Source organism: Euphorbia lathyris, chromosome 9 (genome assembly GCF_963576675.1).
Source record: "Euphorbia lathyris chromosome 9, ddEupLath1.1, whole genome shotgun sequence".
NCBI classification, from domain to species: domain Eukaryota; kingdom Viridiplantae; phylum Streptophyta; class Magnoliopsida; order Malpighiales; family Euphorbiaceae; genus Euphorbia; species Euphorbia lathyris.
In genome coordinates, this window is record NC_088918.1 from 4,647,290 (window position 1) to 4,668,512 (window position 21,223).

Sequence of the window (21,223 nt, forward strand, 5' to 3'; positions counted from 1 at the left end):
GTAATAGTTTCCAGCGGTCTTCTAAAATCTCTATGTGTGTTGTATGATCTCGAGTTCATTGTACTTTTCCAATTGGGGGTATTAGAAACCTCGAGGCATTGTCTCCTGCAAAAGACACGTACAAAGTAGGGAACTGGTGTTTGTGACCTTCGTCATTCGGGAATCCATGTTTGAGCCTCTAAAGGTTCTTATTAACTCTATATGAATGAGCTCCGCCATTGAATCCTTTTTTACCGAGAAATATATGTCTTCACTGCCCGTGGAGGTGCCCAAAATTGGTTTATTGATCTTTGTGAGATCTTGACCCATTAGCCTTTCTTCCCATCTGATGCCTTCTTAGAGATCCTGATCTAGTAGATCCTTTTAAGGTTTTATTCCTTTTGGGTGGGGATTCAAATTCTTCCAAGTATTTTTTATTTTTTTTCTTTCTATTGGGATATGGATAGACGTTTTGAGGATCTACGTGTTGGATTCCAACATATCATAATAACACAGCAGAAGAAACTAATATAAAAAACCAAGCACATTATCCATGTGTTTAATTAAAACGAAAGGAATGATATGATTACCAACCTCAGTTGAAGTGCGGATTTGAGTCTATAAGTCAAAGACAAGATTGGATCCAACATTGTCTATTGGACACACGAACACCCTCTACTAGTACCCTATGAACAAAACTGGCTCACAAGATAGTGTCCTAACACCATGTCAAATGTCGAAGAGAGCCCCAAAGAGTGATCCCATAGTGGAGCATTCCAATACTATGTTCCCCAATATAAACACGCGAGTTTGATTTGTATCTCTATACACCATGTTCATCTCATGAATATCAATCAACCCTCACACTAGTCTTAATTTATTATATCATTCCCACAATAATAAGTGACTAATAACTAACTGTCATTCATTGATATTATTATAAAGCTAACATGTAGACACTTATAATAATTTATAGTCTTTATTATAATAGAGCAACCAATATAACACAATCCAAATTGGCTTGGGGCACAATTTCTAACACTATGATGGTTCGGAGGAAGCTTAACCTCTTATCTTGATTTCCTTTATTTTGATAGGGACTTCAAACAAGTCATCCCCTTCTAAAGCATACGCGGGGTGGCGGGGAGTAGTCTTCCACATAGGAATATTTTAGTTGCTTTTATTGTAAGAAGAAGACAGTGATACAGAGTGGTTTCTCTAGCTTTTTCGAGGAGTTTACTGTTTTTTTACGGGTTTCCTATGTATATACCCTTCAGGATTTGATAGATGCATCCCTCCTTCAGAGACAACTACAGAATGTGTGTTGTTTTGTTGCACGGGCCGCAAAGTCTCATTTTTTGGCTAATCCAATAGCTTCTTTGTTATTGTCTAGATTTTCTTGTAGTTTAACCATTGTTGCAGCGTTTTCGTTGGTGGCTTGTTACACCATGCTAACGTTGTAAAGTAGTTATTTTGTTATGGTATCCATGAATGTTCTACTGATCGGCTCCAAGGATCCTAAACAATCATCAATACGTTTACCGAGGTCAGGGCGATTTGGGACCTTGCTTGTGTTAGGAGGATGATGCGTCTACACTGTTTCCTTGAAGAGACATTATAGTTTATTTTGTTTGATCTATATTTCACACCAATTTGTTACGATTGATTTTGTGCCTAAAGAGAATTCTCTAATGCCTGAAGTAAGACATGACGATTATTAGCGTGAGGCGTTGACCGACAACCCCACTCTTATATCCAAATTAGCAGAGTATCAGGCAAAGTACTAAGTAATCGAGGGTAATTACAATAGATCAATGTGTATATACCTTAACTTGTGAAGTCGTATACTATTTACAGGGAGTTCAAGTGTAAAACCATTAATCGGCATTAACACATTTCTTTAGCTTCCACATAGGACATGTGTCATCTTTTGAGCGGTGATTATATTTTAGATAGTTAGTAATATACCTACATTGTGAGGCATGATTAAAGTGTCATAATCAAAAGAGGATTTTCAGAAGTATCTCATTAGTCCACGTGTCTTGAGAAATGTGTATTTCTATTTAATTTGATCTACCGATTCTCCTTGGTCTGATCATTCCTACCAGTTTAAGACGATGACACGTGTATACTGATATTATTGGCATGATATTATTCTATTTTATACTTTTTCTCATATAATAATAATTGATTGAAAGTATATAATAACTTAAAATAAAGGGGCAAACAATCATTTGATATAAATATTAAAAAGATTTATACTTTACCAACTTTAATCTTATTTTAGTTGTAGATAGTTTGGAGAATATGAAAAAGATTAGATCTTTATACATGCATTTTCCAAAACTTTGGTAGATTATCTACTGATATTTTATTAATTAGGCAAAGCTTCTTATGTTTGTTGATCTACAGCTACCACCAACTATCAAAATTAAATTAATTAAACCAATTCCATTTTTAACACTTTTGTTGTCCCATGCACAAACAATATTGTGATTAAGTATTAATTAAGTGAAATTAATGATTGTTTAGGATATTTTCTAGATTCCATTTCTTGTATTTTATGCCATGGTGGGATATAATTACCTTTTCTTAAGCATGCACCTAATTAAACTTGTTTTAGTTCAGATTTCTTGTCTGATTTTCTCATCTCTTTTTCCCCAATCTTGATTTAACAATGATTTTTTAATTAGACTGCCAGGAAATTGCAAGCAGTGTAGTTTCCGGTCGCCTCCAGAATAAAATAGCCCTCGTATATGAATTTCGTATTGCACCGTACGAATTTGTTTCTATCTACACTCTATAAATAGCTCATTTTCGAATTTTCTGAATGAAATTGAATGTCATATTGTATGTTGAATGATAGTCTCAATCACCTATTTATACAGAAAAAAAAAATATATTGAGCTCTAATTTAGTGAAAAAGAAAGAGGGAGTGAAATCAGGGAAGGTGAGGAGAGACTGGTTCATAGAAAGACACGATCAATAAAAGAGACGTTAGGAAAGACTGATTCAGAAGATGTATATAATCAAATAAAAAAATTAAAACCGAATTTATTAAAAATAATAATAATAATAAATATTATTAATTTTTTCAATAAAAAATTATAGTTCACACCAACCCGGCCTGGATCGGACGGCAGCGCGCATACGTGTGGTGGTCAAGCATGAGATATGCCCTCGTCTTTTCACAAAAATAGGATACCCGTTGAAGCACACATTTGGGAAGACCCCCTTTATAAATACATCCACTAAGCTTTCAAAGCAATGTGCAATACATATAACAACTCTATTTGACAAAGACTTGGTTTTTCCATAAATCCAATATTGGGCCTAGAGGCCTAGCCCAACATAAATACCTTTTGTGGACTTTCAAGTAATAACTTGAAGAAATTACATCAAAAATCATGTTTGAATTTTAATTTACATTTAAGTAATTCCTATATTTGTGTTTTATCATTTCATACTTTTATTTATAATTTTGTCAAAATTCAGTTATTTTTTTCATTATTCAAAAACCATATTTTTGGGAAAAAAAGAAAGTGAGATACGAATGTAGTAAAAAAACTGAAAAATATGACAAAATAAAAAATTCTTTCTTTGAGTATGAGGAAATTATAAATACATACTTGATTCATGACTTTTGTCTAATTCACCCTAATAACTTTGATGCCACCGAAAAAGACGAAGAACAAATTATCGAAGTTGGAGTTGGATGATTATCTCTATTGCTAATTGCAGAGAAGTGTAATATTTGATCCAATTTATCAACGTTATGGATAAATTTGCTTTTGGCTGTCAATGTTAGAATAAAATTACACTATTTTAGATGTTTCAGGCAAAATTGCTTCTAATTGTACATGTTCTTAATCCATTTAACTTAAACTAGTTCCAAAATTATAATTGATCCATATCTTAAAAAAATGTAAACATTTTGGAGTGAATGGAAGCAATGGCCAATAAAGTTTTGGGGCAGCAAAAGTTATTGAGATTCATTTTGATTCACAGACTGTACTGACAATGATACAAGGCAAGACTAGGATGCACCACCGATTAACATGGCTGTTGATGAGATGTCAGGAATATAGGAATCGAGATTGGGAGTTGAGTTTGATTCATACGTTTCGTGAAGGTAATCATGCTGCTGACTGGATGACGAACTTCGCAGGATCACTTTCTTTGGGTCATCACGAGTGTGATGTGCCTCCTGTAAGCCTCCATGCTATTCTTCGTGGGGATCGGCTTGGCCAACACTCACATAGGATAGGTCACAAATTAGTTGTTGTTTTGTCTTGTTTGGGTTTTCACCCTCCTCCGATTACCAAAAAAAAATAAATTCTTATAAGCCATTTCATTTGAAATAAATTTACTGAAATAGTAATTTGACAGTGACGTTGAAAATGATAACTCTTAGACGTTATATGATAGTAAAAATAAAAAGATTAATTTCAAATAAAATCCTTATGGTTTCACGTTTTTGCAAATCGGTACCTGTGATTTTTTGTTACAAACCGAACATGGTGTTTGTAAAATTTATATTTTTTTTGTTGACTTTGCCAATTCGATCGATAACGACCTCAAAATGAAAATTTTCAAAAATTAAATGATATTTTAAGCAACTTTAATTCTTGAACTTTTTAGGTTTGATGTCATTTAGGTATCATATTTGATGAGAGTGAAAGTTAATGTTTAGAGAGAGAAAATTCCAAAAATGATGATTTTGAAAATGTTGTTTCATAGTAAACATGATACTAAACAACTTTAATTCTTGAAAGAGAAATCAGCCCAAATGCTATGAGCAATCTTTCACTGTGCACAAGCAGTTGTTTACTTCTTCTTTGTTATAAGGATGGTCTAATCATTCATCACGAAACGATCAAATTCTTTTAGTTTTGAAATACTTCAATTTATCAACAAACTTATTTGAAATGTTTGATGTGACAATCAAATAACAGTCTAACAGACAAACGAGTCTGTTTAAATTTTCTGATTGGGATAAAATTGATCTTGTTTGGAAACATGCAAAATTTTACCATTTCATACCTTAATGTGTAAATCTATACTTCCCTCGCAAATTTGGACTTTGTGCCAAAAATTTGAAAGCAATTAACGGTTTTGAAGGCAACGTTCAAAATTTTGCTTCCACTTCGTCTCCTCTATTCTAATTTCCAAGATTTAAAGCAACTATTAAAATTTCTTCTCTAAATTCCCCTTCTTTGAATTTTATCTTTCTTCTATATATGCCTTTAAAATTTTAGAATGTACGTATAAAGAGGTCCAAAGTTAAAAGTTATTATCTCGCTCAAGACCTATAAAAGGTCATGACCAAACCTATCACCGGTAATTAGGGTTGTTAACTTGTTATCGAGTCAAAGCGAGCCGAGTTTGATCTGCTCATACTCGGCCCGTCAGAAAATTGGTCAGCCCGAGGTCAACATTATGTTTGTGAGTTGACCGCGAGTTACTTGCGAGCTTATTCACAAGCAACTCGTTAATTCTGTTCATAAAATTCGCTCGTAAAAAGCTCATTAATTATGTTTATTAATTATGTACGTTTGAAATTTCTTTAATACAAAAATACATAGCTTTGAAACCTACCCAACTAAAACTTGCACAAAATTGCATTGTTTTATATTTCTCCCTTTATAAAAAATATGGTAAATTCTAAAAAAAAAACCCGGTAGTTTCATTTATTGACAAAAAAGGATATGTGCTTTTTCTTTTGTCAAAATGAGGATTGTGTTTAAGACCGTTAACCAAAACGCGAAAAAACAGCTAACCCCGTCAACTGAGCTGACGTAGCAGAGGGTATTTTTGTCCAGTTTTTTTTTTCTTTCATATAAAATGTCTCCCTTTTCATCAATAATCGATCATCAATTCAATTTAGATTTTCCCCCAATTTCTTCATAGATTGAGAAACCCTAGAAGTTAAATCCTAAATTGGGGAAAACCCCTAAATTGAATTGGTGATCGATTATTGATGGAAAGGGATGCCTTTTATATGAAAGAAAAAAAACTTGACAAAAATACCCTCTGTCACGTCAGCTCAGTTGACGGGGTTAGCTGTTTTTCCGCGTTTTGGTTAACGGTCTTAAACACAATCCCCATTTTGACAAAAGAAAAAACATAGATCCTTGTTTGTCAATAAGTGAAACCACATGCGTTTTTTTTTTGAAATTTACCCTAAAAAATATTATTATTAAAAAAATAAACGATCCAACCTTGAATTCTTGTTGTCGTTACAATTCCTGCTTCAATGATTCACAGCGTCAGGCCCAGGGGTGTAGACAGCGGGGCCTGGGCCCATCCGGCCGTCAGAACCATCTTGACCCGGGTAGTTTCGGCCCCCTGTCTCAAAAAATAATTACCGGGGTGTTGAATAGCTACCCCCCCCTTCCAAATGGCCCATTACGTGTTAGACTTGTCCAAAGTTCAAATTTCAATATTTTGGGCATATTAGGTACTCCCTAAATCCAAATTTCTAATTTTTTGGTCTGTTAGGTCTCTCTAAATCCAAAAATTTTATTTTTTATTTTTGCCTGTTAGGCCTCCCTAAATCCAAATTTCTAATTTTTTTTTTTTTTTTTTGTCTGGTAGGCCCTCTGAAATCAAATTTTTTACCTATTCAGCTCTTCCTAAATCCAATTTTTTTTTTTACATGTTAGAACTATTAAACGAAATCTAGCTTAATTTTAAGAAATTGTACATTGATACTTAAAAATTTGCTCTTGACCATTCAAATTATAACATACATATATATAAATAAAAAATGTTTAGCAAGTTCAATTTAGAAAGAAAAAAAAAAATTACGACCGCACGTGTAAAATCGATCTCCCCCAACCGAGTATTCTTGTAGTCACCACTAGTCAGGCCACAAAGGATGCTGGTGTAATTGCTGGCCTTAATGTTATGCGTATCATCAACGAGCCCAGAGCTGCTGCTATAGCTCATGGACTTGACAAGAAAGCCACAAGTGCCGGGGAAAAGAATGTTGGGTAAATTACACCTATGGCCACTGAACTTTACACTTTTTAACATCGGTAGCCATTCAATTTTAACTAACTCCTCAAAATGACCGTTAATGACCTCAAAATGAAAATATTCAAGAATTAAAGTTGTTCAGGACACCATTTACCATGAAACCACATTTTTTATTTTCCAAAATCACATTTTTTGAAACTTTCTCTCTCTAAAAATTTACTTTATCTCTCTTAACCAAACAACACCTAAATGACCTCAAAACGAAAATTTTCAAGAATTAAAGTTCCTTAGAATATCATTAACTCTTCGAATTTTTTATTTTGAGACCATCAACGGTCGTTTTGAGATGTTGAGTGACCACCAATATTAAAAAGTGTAAAGTTATTGTTAAGAATTGAAATTCAGTGACCACAATGTTAAAATGGTAAAGTTCAGTGGCCATGGGTGTAATTTACCCAAGGAATTTGGATGTCTCTCTGCTCACCATTGAAGAGGGGATTTTTGAAGTGCACATCAAGAAATATTTACCCTCCATTCTCATATTCACGACTGTGTCTATAAACATTATAATCAAGCCAAACTTTTCATCAAGCTCAAGCTTGTTTCATTTACGAATCAAGTTAAACAGGGTTAAACTTTTTATCGAGCCAAAATGTCAAGCCACTCATGAGCGGCTCGTTTCGCCCTACCAATAATCATTGCAAGAACATTCACCCAACTTAAAGTGATGAAATCTACAAGAATCTCTAACCACAATTTCACGCCCAGTTTGAAAAGATACCTGTTTGATGAACTCATGGCAATCCTTGCAAGCTCTGAGATTCTTAAACACCATAACCGGAGCAGTTTTCGGGAGAGAAATCAGCCCGAATGCTATTGCCAATCTTTCACTATGCACAAGCAACTGTTCTTTCCTCTCTATGGATACATCTTCTTCTGTTATAAGGCCGGTCTCATCATTCATCGCGAAACAATCGAATTCGTTTAGCTTCGAATAGATCTCGTTCGTCCGAGAATGATGCTTATCCCCGACGATAAACCGGTGGATTTCCCCCTTTACGGTAATCCAGCTGCAACTAAGCTCTTTCCTTAGATTCCTTTCTGACATTGTCTTCCTAATGTTAGCTGCTTCTTTCCATTTACCAAATGCTGCATAGAGATTAAACAATAAAACGTAACCCGCAGTATCATCCGGATCGATACATAGGAGATTCTCAGCTGCGATTACCCCGAGCTCAAGGTTTCTATGTGTCCAACATCCACCTAGTAAACATTTCCAGCTCATTGCATCCGGATCGAATGGCATGTTCTTTATTAGTTCAATTGCCTCGTGGAAATGTCCGGCACGAGCGTATATATCGATCATACAATCGTAATGATCGATAGATGGGGCGACACCGTATTTGGTGCTCATTTGATGTAGATAGTCCCTTCCTTGCTCAACTAAGCCTGAATGACTACAGGCAGTTAAAACTGCTGTGAATGTGACTTCATTTGGTCTCACACCGGAGTTTTGCATTGTTCGGAAAAGCTTAAGAGCTTCGGTAGCATTGCCCTGATACGCGTAGCCAGCGATCATCGCAGTCCAGGCTACTGTATCGGGTTCGGATATTGATTCGAAGGCTAGATTAGCGTAATCTAGCTTCCCACATCTTGAATACATAGTAACCATTGCACTCTCTCCGTGTCGAGGCGCAATCAAGTTTCGTTTTACCGCATCAGCATGAACTTGAGAACCTGTAGTGAAGTCTGAAAGAGCAGAACAAGCTTGGAAAATGCTCGTATAAGCAAACGAATTCAGCGCCTCGGTTCTTTTACTCCTCAACGATTCGAAAACCTTGAGAGATTCTTCGAATTCGCCCATTTGGCAATAGCTAGTAATAAGAGCACTCCACGAAACATCATTAGGTTCGATTATCCTCTCGAAAGCCTTCAAAGCGGACTCGAATTCCGCACATTTTGTGTAGAAATCAACAAGAGGAGTTCCTACTGAAACTTGAGATTCTAAACCAAGCTTAACTATACAACAATGTATTTGCTTTCCGAGATTCAAATCCCCTGAACCCGCACACGCCTTGAGAGTAATCGAGAACACATACTCGTCAAAATCGAGACCTTCCCGGACCATTTTATCGAACAAAGCCAACGCTTTCTCCTGTTTCTCAGCCTGAGTAAAAGCTACCATTAATCCAGTCCACACCACAACATTCTTCTCATTCATCTGATTCAGAACTATCTCAGCTTCTTCTAAACAACCACATTTCACATACATGTTGAATATAGCCGTTGCAATATCAAAATTAACCCCAAATCCACTTCTGATAACATGAGAATGCATCTGTTTACCCATCTCCAACAACGCCGGAGCAATCAAAACCCGGAAAATCTCGACATAAATGGCGGAATTTGGTTTAATCCCTAATTCAATCATATCTGAGAAGAAACACAAAGCTTTCTCAAGAAGGCCGTGTTCAGCATAAGCAGAAATAATCGTGCCCCAGGAAGTTAAATTTCGTTCAGACATTTCATCGAACACCTTACCTGCATCTACTAAACTTCCACATTCAACATACATTTTGAGAACAAAATTCTCCAGAATTCCACACGGATACTTTATTTGTTTATGAATCAATCTACCTTCAGATAGAGATCTAGAGCTCCCACATTTTTCGAATAGGGTTTTGTAAGAATTAAGGTCAACATCGATACCAGAATCGATCATTTTTTGGAGAAATTCAATGGCGTCCTTGAGATTCCCTTGCTTGGATAGAGAAATTAATTGTAGATTCTCAATTTGGCCATTTCTATGTTGTTGTTGAGGTTTCAGGGTGTGCTTGAGAGAGAGCCATGAAGGAAGTTTTGTAAAGTTTGAAGGTTTAATACTTGGGATTTTAGCATGAGGTCTTTCTGATGATGAACAGAAAGGTTGCACGGCGAAAGAACACTGAGCTTCCATTTGAGAGATGATTCAGAAAGAATAATCTCCGACGGACTAATTATTTGTTAGTGTAAATGAAAACGACATATGTTTCTCTATGCGACAAGGAACTGAGAAAATGCTCCTCGGCAATGAAGCAAAATGGTTATGGAGTGTGAGAAGGCAATATTGTAAGACCCGGACCAGAGCGGAACTGGTCAGGTCTTCCGACTGAGTCATATTGAATTGGTTAATCTTCAACACTCAGATAAGAATCGGGATCAACTCGGGACTTGGTGATCCAATCGAGACCTGGGTTGAGCCCAATTCTTTATTTAAAAAGCCAACGATGTAAAAGAAAACCATTATTTTTGGATAGGCCTGATACATAAATAACCCCTGAATTTATCTAAATATTGTAATTATCTCCTCCAACTTTCAATTGAAATACAAAAGTTGCAACGCTCGTGGAGTGTGATAATCAGATTTTTGGCGTGATACGAATCCGGGGAAACGTTTTTACGGTTGCTTCAAATACGGGGTAAAAAAATTCCCAATTTGGGGTCATGTTTTACAATTTGACAAGTTTAAGGGGTAAGTTGTTACAATTGAAAGTTGAGGGGGACAGTTGCAACATTAGGACAAGTTTAGGGGGTTATTTGTGTATTAGGCCTTTTGGATAACTTTGAATATTAACTCTCGTTGTTACTTGCATAATTTACTGATTTTCTTATATCCGAACAATGAAAAAAAAGTAACTTTTGAAATACTAACGGATCTTGTGTTTGTTTGGGAGATAGAAGAGTGAGACAGAGCAGAGGGGTTGGTATAAGAAGGTGGAATAAACTCTTGCGATTTTAATAGAATGGAAAAGTCCATTTTATCTTTCAAATTAATGTTATGTAGTTTAAATAAGGTTAAAATAGAAAAATGTATTATTTTATCTCTATCCCTATCCCACGTACCAAACATTGAATAATAATTCTCGATTATTATATTTTTATCTTTATCCCAACCATTTATCATTATCATCATCTCAACCTTTATCATTATCTCTATCCCAATAGAATGCCAAACGCCCCGTAATAATTTGATACGAAAATTGTTGTAAGCAAACTGAAATATAGCGGTCATGAAAGCATGCGGCTTATTAAGTTACAGTTGGAAAAAAAAACAATTTCAATTTTAAATTAACTATATATAATTTAACGTATATATTATAGTCTGACCATGATTGAATCATATAAATATGATTTGATGTTGAGCATGATTTTTACAAAATTGTGAAAAGGGAAGGTAGCTGAGACATTGACCTGTTCAGGGCCTGCTTGCCCACTTGAGCTTTGACAATCATATTTTGATATTTTACCTGACCCGAACGGCCACTCTCTCAACTCCACATAATAGGAATTTGCTTAAAAAGTTCGGGAAAAAGTTTAGCCCGACCCAATCTGAACCCAGTATGAATATTGCCCAAGCTAGGACTTTAACAAAGTAGTTAGATATCAGTCTAATCTCGACTCGGTCCAATCTAATCTATAAATTATCGTGATACATCATACAATTGATGCTTTAACAGCATAGGGAGTTCCATTTGACATGAACTCTTCGAGTCTTGTAGAAGATCTTAAATGATTCAATTGGAAGATTTGAAAATCTCCAAAAATGAAATTGAAATTCAAGATTTTAAATTCAAATACAAATTAATCAAATATTAATTCAATTAAAAAGAGATTACTAATTTCATTAGCGCAAAAAAAAAAAATGCGATTTTTTACAGTTTGAGATGAAATCAAACATACCTTTGATGTGGTAACATTTTGCCGTTCGAAATGAGATCAAGCACACTTTTGATATAGTAAAAACGCAATTTCAAATGCATATAAAATGAAAAACGCTCTAGAACTCGGTCTCAGTGTGTTAAGTTGACAGATCAAACTATAAATATATCATCAAGATTGAGTTTTGATTAGACAAGCCTTGACATTCATAACTATGACTAAATTTGTACCAAAACTTTTAGATATTCCCTATCCTAAGAACAAGCAGTTGGAAAATGTTTCTAAGTTGTATGATTTTCTTCTAAAAACCCAGTGACTTTGTTGTCTAGAATTCCTGAATATTCTTCACCTTTTGGATTCAAGGATCATCGACCCATCTTGTTCGTGACCTGCTCGGGAGCTGCTCGCGAACAACCTTGTTAAATATGTTTCTAAACTTTGCTTACGAGTAGCTCATTAATTATGTTCATTTAAAATTTCTTTAATACAAAACTAAATAGTTTGAAACCTACAAAACTAAGTTTACACAAAGTTATAATAACCAAACTTGTTTACAAGCGTGTTCATAAACATTATAACCGAGCTTAGTACAATTGAGCATGCTCACGAATTTTCAAATTGAGTTTCGCCATGCTCAAACTCAAGTCGTTTATAAATCGAGCCAAATACTGAGCCGCTCATGAATGGCTCTGACTTATTTACAGCCCTCCTTTTGATCTAGTACAAATATGACTTTTTGCAGTTCGAAATGAGATCAAACACACTTTTGATCTCGTAAAAACACAATTTCAAATGCATATAAAATGAGAAACGCTCCAGACGTAAGCATGTCAAGTTGAAAGATCAAACTATAAATATATCAATATCGAGTTTTGATTAGACAAGCCTTGGACATTCATAACTACGACTAAATCTGTACCAAAACTTTTAGATATTTCTCAAACTATCCTAAGAACAAGCAGTTGGAAGATGTTTCTAAGTTGTATGATTTTCTTCTAAAAAACCAGTGACTTTGTGGTCTACAAATCCTGAATGTTCTTCGCCTTTCGGATTCAAGGGTCGTCGACCCATCCTGTTTATCTCCTCTCGAGTGTGCACAAAGATTCTACGTGCCATGCTACAAAATTCCCTGTCAATGTAACAAGATAGAACTTAATACATATTCATGATACGCTTAATACGTCACGAACATCACAAGCCCCTGAACTTGGCCCAAAAAGCTTGGCCTGAACTTTGGGGATTAAATGCATTGTTGGGATTTATCTCAAAATGGTTATTGAACTTCAATTTGTCTCAATAAAGTCATTAAACTTTGGTTTTTGTTTCAATAAAGTCACTCTGATGACTTCAAACGAAAAAGACTACCGGAATCACTCTTAGATTAAGAGTATTTTAATGTGTTTGATTATTTGTGTTCAGATTTTACTACTCTGTTCTGGTTTTGGTGTTAAGTATTGTGTTTGTTTTGCAAGTTTCACTCATAATTTATTCCAATCAGCACTTTTGTTGATCATGGATGCAATACACAAGGATTTGGTGTCTAAGATTCCATCACAAGTAAATTGTATAATAATATTATTGCTTTTGATACCATAAGATTTAATCTAGTTGGTAAATTTAACGTGGACGCCACGTCATGATTCCGGTAGTCCTTTTTGTCTGAAGTCATCCCAGTGACTTTTTTGAAACAAAAACCAAAGTTGAATGATTTTATTGAGACAAATTGAAATTCAATGAGCATTTTGAGACAAACCCCAAAGTTCGTTGACCAATGGTGCATTTAACCCGGCATATTGGTCATGTTAATTTGTTTAAAGTGAACTATTCGCCCCTGAACTTGCTTACGATGATCTATTGCCTTCTGAACTTCCTTAAATTGATATACATTTCAAAAAAAAATTGTCAAAATCCAATCATGTTTTGTCACGTGGAATTAGAGAGTTAATCGTATTATTTTAAGCAAATTAGAAGGTTAACAAAGACACTTTGTAAGTGCAAGGAACCAATGAGCTTTTTAGACCAAGTTCATGAAGCCTTCATAATATTCTAGAAGACTAATAAGTGCGTTTTGTGATCATAATCACATACAATAAGGGTAAACCTACGGTAAATTATGTTTGGACAATACCTCGATAAGATTACAAAAGTTTATATTTGTATCGACTAAATAACTCATCTTTTACGTTTTGTATCAATAAAATTACTTACATTTACAAGCCAAATTCTCACGGAAAATGCTGATTAAAAATACTTGATCAATCCAACGATGCCTCATAAACGCCACGTGTATCAATTACTGCCACATGGCACCCATTTACTAGGTCAGTTAAGTTAATTGAGATTAAATGAAGGTTGGGAGGTAAGAAAAAACGGGTCCCACATTGCGGTAAATTTATACACATGGTGCTTGTATGACCAGATTGAATTGACTAAACGCCCCTAATCAGCATTTCCAGTGAGAATTTAGCTAAGAAAGATGACTTTATTGATACAAAATGTAAAAATGAGTTATTTTATCCATGCAAAATGAACTTTTGTGACTTTATTAGGACATTGTCGGTGAGATTTACCCTATATGATAGCCATAAATTGCATGCACATGAGAATAACTAAACAGACACTAGTCAAGAGTACTTACTGCCAGGGATCATCTCCCACAAGCATCATATCGCCTTCATCGTCAGTGAAAACGATCAACCAGTTCCTGTTAGGAGTCATTAATTCACCGTTGAACTCAAAAATCTGATCCAGTTCTGCTATCAATTCATCGTAGCTGTTAAGCTTGGTTAAGTCCACTGACCTCCCGACAGCAATCCCTTGTCGATGAACCTATTTCAATAAAGGCCACATATATGAATTTTTCAACTAAAAGAAAGAACGAAAAAGACGCTTATGAAAATATGTTCAATAATAAAGTTGTGTTCATAAAGACCTTTATGCATCTTCTGGTTGAACCACCTTGAAGCTTGCTATGAACAGAATGATCTGAAGCCGGAAAAGGCTTCTCCCCTTCCTCGCATCTAATCGTGCTCTCAGCAGAGTTCGGATGCTTCGATTGCTGCAAAGATAGATCACAGCCAAGGTCTTGCAGATCATTGAATTGCCCCCGTGGAATTGGTTCTTTCGGCAGAGGATTGGTGATCAGGGAGATACCAAAAAGTTTGCAATGGCCATCCCCTTTAGATACCGAAAGTGGTTCTTTTGCTGCTTGATAAGCAGAATTACCAGCAAATTTCACAGGGAAAAAAATGTTTCCAGGTTGAGAATCAATGTCAAGAGGACTTGATTTAAGATTCAGACAATCATAGTGTTGCATCGCTTTATCTTTTGCAGGATAAAGCTCCATAGTGGACACCGCAGAGGGACTTGAGTGCATCTTGGAAACTGGACACCAGTTGAATTTTCTTTCATGATCAGAAACATGCCTCTTCAATTGGTTACCGTTATCAGAATTCAGCTCGATAAAAGGTCTGTTGAATTCGTAGGATACATGTGGAGTCCCTTGTCCTGATGCTGAATATCCGTAATTAACACTAGGCATCATTTGAGCAATCCCATTCTCAGCTCCAATTCTCCTCTTATATGAATCAGTACCGTTTCGATCCTTATCTTGTGATGGATTCCATTCAGTAGGATGTTGTGCAACATCTGAGTGAATACTTGCCGCATATCTGCTTTGCGAGGACGGGATTTCTTGATTTTGTGGATCTCTTGACAGTACATTATCTTTTGAAAATTTTACTATTAGACAATGAGCTAAAACAGGAAGTAAGAAGATACAGACTTCAGTCGAAAATTGTCTACCTTTCTTCGGTAAAGCAGAGGAATCTGCAGATGGTATTGTAATATTAGACCGTATCCTTTTCACTCGCGGAGGTGGAAGGGGGTCTATAGAAGGAGCTATAGCAGGTTCAACTTCCCAGGGGGAAACCTTCTCTGGCCGATGAAGAGGAGAAGTTTCATCCCAGCGCACCTGAAAGAAACAAGCTCGGTTTTAGGAACAGAACATCCAAATAGCATAACAGTTACAGATTCAAATGAAATACAACTTAGTGCCTTTAGGCATCTCCACTTTGAACCAGGCCACCTCTTGGAATCAGCATTCTCAACCCCAATCACTGTGCCGGAAAACCTAGTCATGGAAAAACCAAACTTGTAAAAACCTCACCACCTACGTGTCGCTGCCACATCCTTGTCATGGGGCGAAAGAAAAAAAATAGAAAAAAAATGAGGCATAGCAGACAGAATGCATACCTCTGTTCTGGAGCCTCTTCAGCCTCAAACCTCATCTTAAATCTCATCCCTATGTTGAAGTTGTTCTTGACAGATTCCATATATTTATCAACTGGAATAATAAACTCGGCAGGAGCAGTCCTGTTGCATACAAAATACGAATAAAAATAAGAGCTATGTACATGGGGCGAAAGAAATTTTTTCTGCCATTACTCATGCATATAAATCCAATACAAATTTGATTCTTTATTTGAAAAATGCATAAGTTATATTTTTCCGAAAAGTTAATCCCACAGAGAAAATATAAGGAAATGGTTCAATGTTATTAAGTTATTCCTAAGGATGTTCAGATAGCAAACAGTCCATGTGAAGTGTCGGAGATTAATATAAGATATATGATTGGGCCTTAACTACAAGCTCGAGCTTTTAGTTCAATCGGTTCCATAACATGGTATCAGAGCCTCTAGGACCAAACGGTCGAGGGTTCGAGTCCCGGCAACCTCATTAATGTATGGAATTAAAAACACGTGGCGGGATGGGCCTGTGTTGTGCACGCTGCAAGCCCAAAGGGCATTTGCGTGTGGGGGTGTGTCGGAGATTAATATAAGATATATGATTGGGCCTTAACTACAAGCTCGAGCTTTTAGTTCAATCGGTTCCATAACATGAAGTACTTAAAAGTTCATTACGACAAGTACGAACATCGCAGTGACACTATTTGTTTTGTTCCATTGAATGAAGGAAGTAATATTTAACATAATATCATTTTGTCATGAATGAAGACCAAAACTGTAACTCTGGCAGAAAATCTAAAACAGAAACACGAACCTTGGTTTGTAGTAGACAGTGAACATTGTTCCTGTTGAAATAGCATGCCATGCAGTAGCAAGGATACCAATATGCATACTGTGGCTGGATATAACGGATGATGGAACATTACTTGCATGCCTCATAGCTCGTCTTACTCCTACGCAAAGCTCTCCAGTTTCACCTCTGGAAATAAAATTCCAGAAAACAATGTTGGTATTTATGACAATATCAACAATACTATTAACAGGTAAACCTATAAAGTTTTTAGTTGGATTCAACAAGGCAAAGAATGCACTTAATGTAAACCAGAATCATCAATCATAGACAATCATGAGTAGCAGTAAAACCTGAGAAAAATAAAAGCATCCCCAGCAACAAGCTTTTTAGCACTAACAAAGAGACTCCAACCACTTTGAAGAAGGTGCCTCCTTGGTTGACCTGATTTGAAATTCAAGCTAGCGTATTAGAACTTTAAGTTTGCTAGTTCTACTCATGATAATTTACCAGCTAAAGCAAGCAAATAAGGAAATACAAGAAAACATTATTATAGGATAGGATTTATGCTACATATAAAGCAGACTCGAGGTCAAAAATCATAGCTCTGAGACATTTTAACCATTTTTAGCAAGTGGCAATCATGTGTAACAGGTATAGAGCAGCATAAATGCAACTATGGAAAATATATTTCGACATCCGATAACAATTGCAAGATTTTGGTATCTCTGGATGTCCCTTGTCAGTAAACAGAAATTGTAGGCATCTATATTACGTAACAGACAAGTAGCAATCATTTGTAACAGCTGAATAGAGCAGCACCAATGTATAGATGGATGATCACCAATACAAGATTTAAAGAGTCTTCTGGTTATTCATAATACCAACCAACTATGCTACATTAAAACTGAGTTTAAAGAGTTTCACGTGTCAGTATCCATTTTGTAAAAACTCGATTTTTTAAAATTTGATAACTCAAGTCTCCTAGGATGTAATGAGCTTTCAAAAGTAGATCAATGCTAAACACATGTATAGTAAATCCCTAATATTTTCTACATTATCTTCTACAAGCTTTCAAAACATGACTTGTATGTGATTTTTTTTTTGTATATATAAAAAATATTAAACATAAATTCTTAAAATTTTAATAATCTACGGATATACTCATAGTTTTATTATTTATATGTTTTCCTATGTTTCTGTTTCCTATATTTTGTACAAATATAGTTTTCCTGTTTCCATATCTCTTTCCAATTCCATGTAACATAAAATACCTCTAAAGATGTGGCGGAACCGCCAGTCATTTCCAAGCAAATCCTTGGCCACCAACTCCTGAGCCGGTGGTTGTAAAGACATGTCCTGTTAGAAGAATAGCCCAGGGAAAATCAGATAGTGAGACAATACATAGTTCAAATAGAGAGAATAAAATTGCAGAGTCCAGAAACAGAATCAAGACCAGTGGAGGAAGGCATTCATCAGCATGGCGCCTCAAAACTGAAAATCCGCCATGAGTGCTAGTATCTGAAGCAGTAAGCGTCTTACAGAAGGAATGCACGCGGGGACGTGTAGGTGGAGGCAATACCTTCTTATCCACTAAGCTTTCATCTTGCTAGCATGTCCAGCATTCAGATTAGAGGGTTCAGTTAGTTTTTAATTCAAATAATATCCCTAGATGAAGGTTATCATTCAATTAACATCATCACAAAACAAAATCGAAGTGGAAACATACTTCAGGTTCAGGGAGTAAAGTAATTTGAGCAAACACTTCGTCTGTGTCTGTTTCAGCCTGCAGTCAAAACATAAAAACTCTTTTAATAAACCCCCAATTTGAAGAAGCCTCTTTCTCTGCTTCTCTTCTATAACATGCTGAGTTTATAGAACTACCTTTAATTGTACGTTGACCACTCGACACAAAATTTTCCCTGGAAGATCATAAGCTGGCATTTGCTGATCAGCTACTTGATTCGTTGATGCTTCCACCTATACACAAAAAAAATCGTATAAGTATGTTGCACAGAAAAGGAATCCGAAACTGAAACGGAAAAGAAAAGGAAAGAAAAAAGAAGAGATTCCGTGCAACCTAGCGTATAAGTATAACAGCAAACACAAAGAATCTTCTAGATATAAGAGAGCAAGTAGAATCAAATGAACCTGCTCGATATGACCCTGAGGAAAGTAGAAAACGAGTTCTCCTTGGCGAGGCACCGTAACCAAAGGACCAGCACAAGCATGCCACAGCTCTCTATACACTGCATCTCCAGAATCTGCACAACAAAACAACACAAAAAATTCTCAATCCGTAGAGTAAAAATCTAAAAACAATCAAACAAAAACCATTGAAGAACTCAACCTTTTTCAGCAGCATCCATTCCATTGGTGTTATGATCCGCAGAATAACTTGACATAATCATACTGAATTGACAGAAATTTTCTAATACCGATAACCAAAAGAGAAAATGACCAATCCAATCTCTCAAAAAGAAGACAATAATTCAAATCCTAGCTTATAATCTGCAGAAAACACACACACAAAAAAAAAAAAAAAACTCAATCCATATTGAAAAAATAAAAAACAATAAAATCAAAATCAGTGCAGAACTGAACTGAACCTTTAATAGCAGCAGCGATTCCATTTCCGTTGTCATTCGCCGAATTACTCTGAAAAAGAGAAAAAAGAGAGCTACTCCAATCCAATCCGATCAATCCTCTCTCAAAAAAAATGAAATCCTCCTAGCTCGGAAAGCGTGACTCTGTAACTGAAACAGGATGAATTCAATGACACACCAATAGGCACTTTTTGAAACTCTTTCTCCTCATCTTCTGCCTCGCTTTCTCTCTCTACTGCAACCGTTACAGCAATAGTCGCCCCCATTACCCACCACTCGTACTGTACACTGTGTGTGTTTTTTCCGCCTGTGTTGTGTGTGTCACCTCAGTCTCATAATAACAGTAATAATAATGGAAATTAAAATAAACTTGAAAAAGTTTTTTACCTTCTTCTGCGGCAAAGTCAGATTTGAATTATTGTCCATTACCGGAACACCGGTGGCTCCGGTAACTGTACCTTCGGCGATGTTTTGTCCTCTGCTCCACCGGCATCTACACTCCACAGCTAGTATTAGAGGAAACATTAGCATCTCGAGGCCTCAATTATTTTACAATTATAATCCTAATAAAATTTAAAAAATAGGTATAGTGTAACTAGGAATTATTATTGATAATTTCAAATCTTATTTGATAAGAACATAAAATTATAAGTAGCACTATACTGTTAATATAAAAATTACATTGTTTTATACATAAAATATAAATTTATTTATTTATTTTTTAGAAAATATAAAAAAAATTTTAGATAATAACTACATTAAAACATCTATAAAATCTATAAATAAATATTTTTAGAATTTGAAATATCATTATTAATTTTTTATAAATAATTTATCTATAAATTAATAAATATTATTAATTTATGGGTAATTAATTTATTAGTCTTTTTCTTCCCTCTCTCAGATCTGTTATCATGGTGTAGAATTTTTATAAAGATAGAGAATTTTGAGATCTATCTTCTCTCCCAGATCTATTTCTCTCTTTTAGATCTATTTCTCTCTTTTAGATCTCTCTTCTCTCTCTAAAACACATGATCAATTTTATAACTCAATTTTTTTTCTCTCTCTCAATTAGTTATAACTAAATTAACTATAACTAATAGTAGAATTTAAGACCTAAATCCTAAAAACAAACGGACGATTCTTTTGGCGATTTTTCATGGCGAAGGAACGGGAGGCTAGGTCTAGGGTGACGATGGGAGGAGCGGGCGGTCGGGCTGCGAAGGAGGCGGCGGCTCGTGTGGCGGCGAAGGGGCTGGGCGTGGATCTGGATCCGGATGGAAGATTGGCGGAGGAGGCTAGGAGATCGGCGGATATTTCTCTGCGGGTTAGCCGGTTCAGTACCGACCGTATCCGTGAAAGGTCGAGGGAATGGGTTTCTGTTCCGAAGGAAGGCGTTGCTGGGGCGGGGCTTGGTGGCTCGGAGTGTGGCCAGATTACGGTCGCGGCTTCGGGGGCGCTGGGACTGGTTGATGGTGTAGGCGGGAGTGTTGGCTCCGTTTCTCTGCCGGCTGTAGGAGAGGGAGAGCATGAGCGGGGGGCGGGATCTTTGGCCTGCGTTGAGGATTTTATCGCCCCGACTGGGGAGGGCGGTAGGCCTTCGCCTGGCGCTCCTACGAGTGTAGGCAGCGACGCGGGGTTGCCGGCACTAAAGGTGGATGCCCAAGGCGAGGCCCCGAAGGATGGCACGGAGTTTAGGGATGTTCGGGATTTTGTGGCTCCCCCGTTGAGCGGAGCTTTGGCCCAGGGGGCTGCTTGCCTAAAAATCTCAGTTCCTAGGTCTAATCCCGGTATTCATGGTAACCCTGGTAATGGGGGTGGTAGAGGAAGAACCCATGATTGAGGATGACATTATCGAGGAGGTTTCTGAGGGAGATGTTTCTGACTCGGATATTGAGGATGGTGAGCAAGAGGACCCTTTG

General features: G+C 36.3%; 2 protein-coding genes across 2 annotated transcripts; both read right to left on the reverse strand.

The window, feature by feature from the left end:
• Nucleotides 1-6,691: 6,691 nt before the first annotated feature.
• Nucleotides 6,692-10,148, reverse strand: LOC136206240 (pentatricopeptide repeat-containing protein At5g13270, chloroplastic). The gene has a single exon (XM_065997209.1). It carries the CDS (start codon nucleotides 9,914-9,916, stop codon nucleotides 7,646-7,648), a length of 2,271 nt encoding a protein of 756 aa, XP_065853281.1. The 5' UTR covers nucleotides 9,917-10,148; the 3' UTR covers nucleotides 6,692-7,645.
• A 2,332-nt stretch (nucleotides 10,149-12,480) lies between these two features.
• Nucleotides 12,481-19,705, reverse strand: LOC136205556 (auxin response factor 2-like). The gene is made up of 16 exons (XM_065996201.1): nucleotides 19,689-19,705; nucleotides 19,305-19,608; nucleotides 19,046-19,206; nucleotides 18,847-18,959; nucleotides 18,580-18,675; nucleotides 18,425-18,481; nucleotides 18,152-18,304; nucleotides 17,970-18,054; nucleotides 17,049-17,139; nucleotides 16,720-16,884; nucleotides 15,913-16,032; nucleotides 15,715-15,790; nucleotides 15,463-15,631; nucleotides 14,591-15,384; nucleotides 14,297-14,487; nucleotides 12,481-12,787 (listed from the first exon to the last, which is right to left on the reverse strand). The coding sequence occupies exons 3-16, from the start codon at nucleotides 19,104-19,106 to the stop codon at nucleotides 12,634-12,636; spliced, it is 2,325 nt and encodes a 774-aa protein (XP_065852273.1). The 5' UTR covers nucleotides 19,107-19,206; nucleotides 19,305-19,608; nucleotides 19,689-19,705; the 3' UTR covers nucleotides 12,481-12,633.
• Between the last annotated feature and the right edge of the window lie 1,518 nt (nucleotides 19,706-21,223).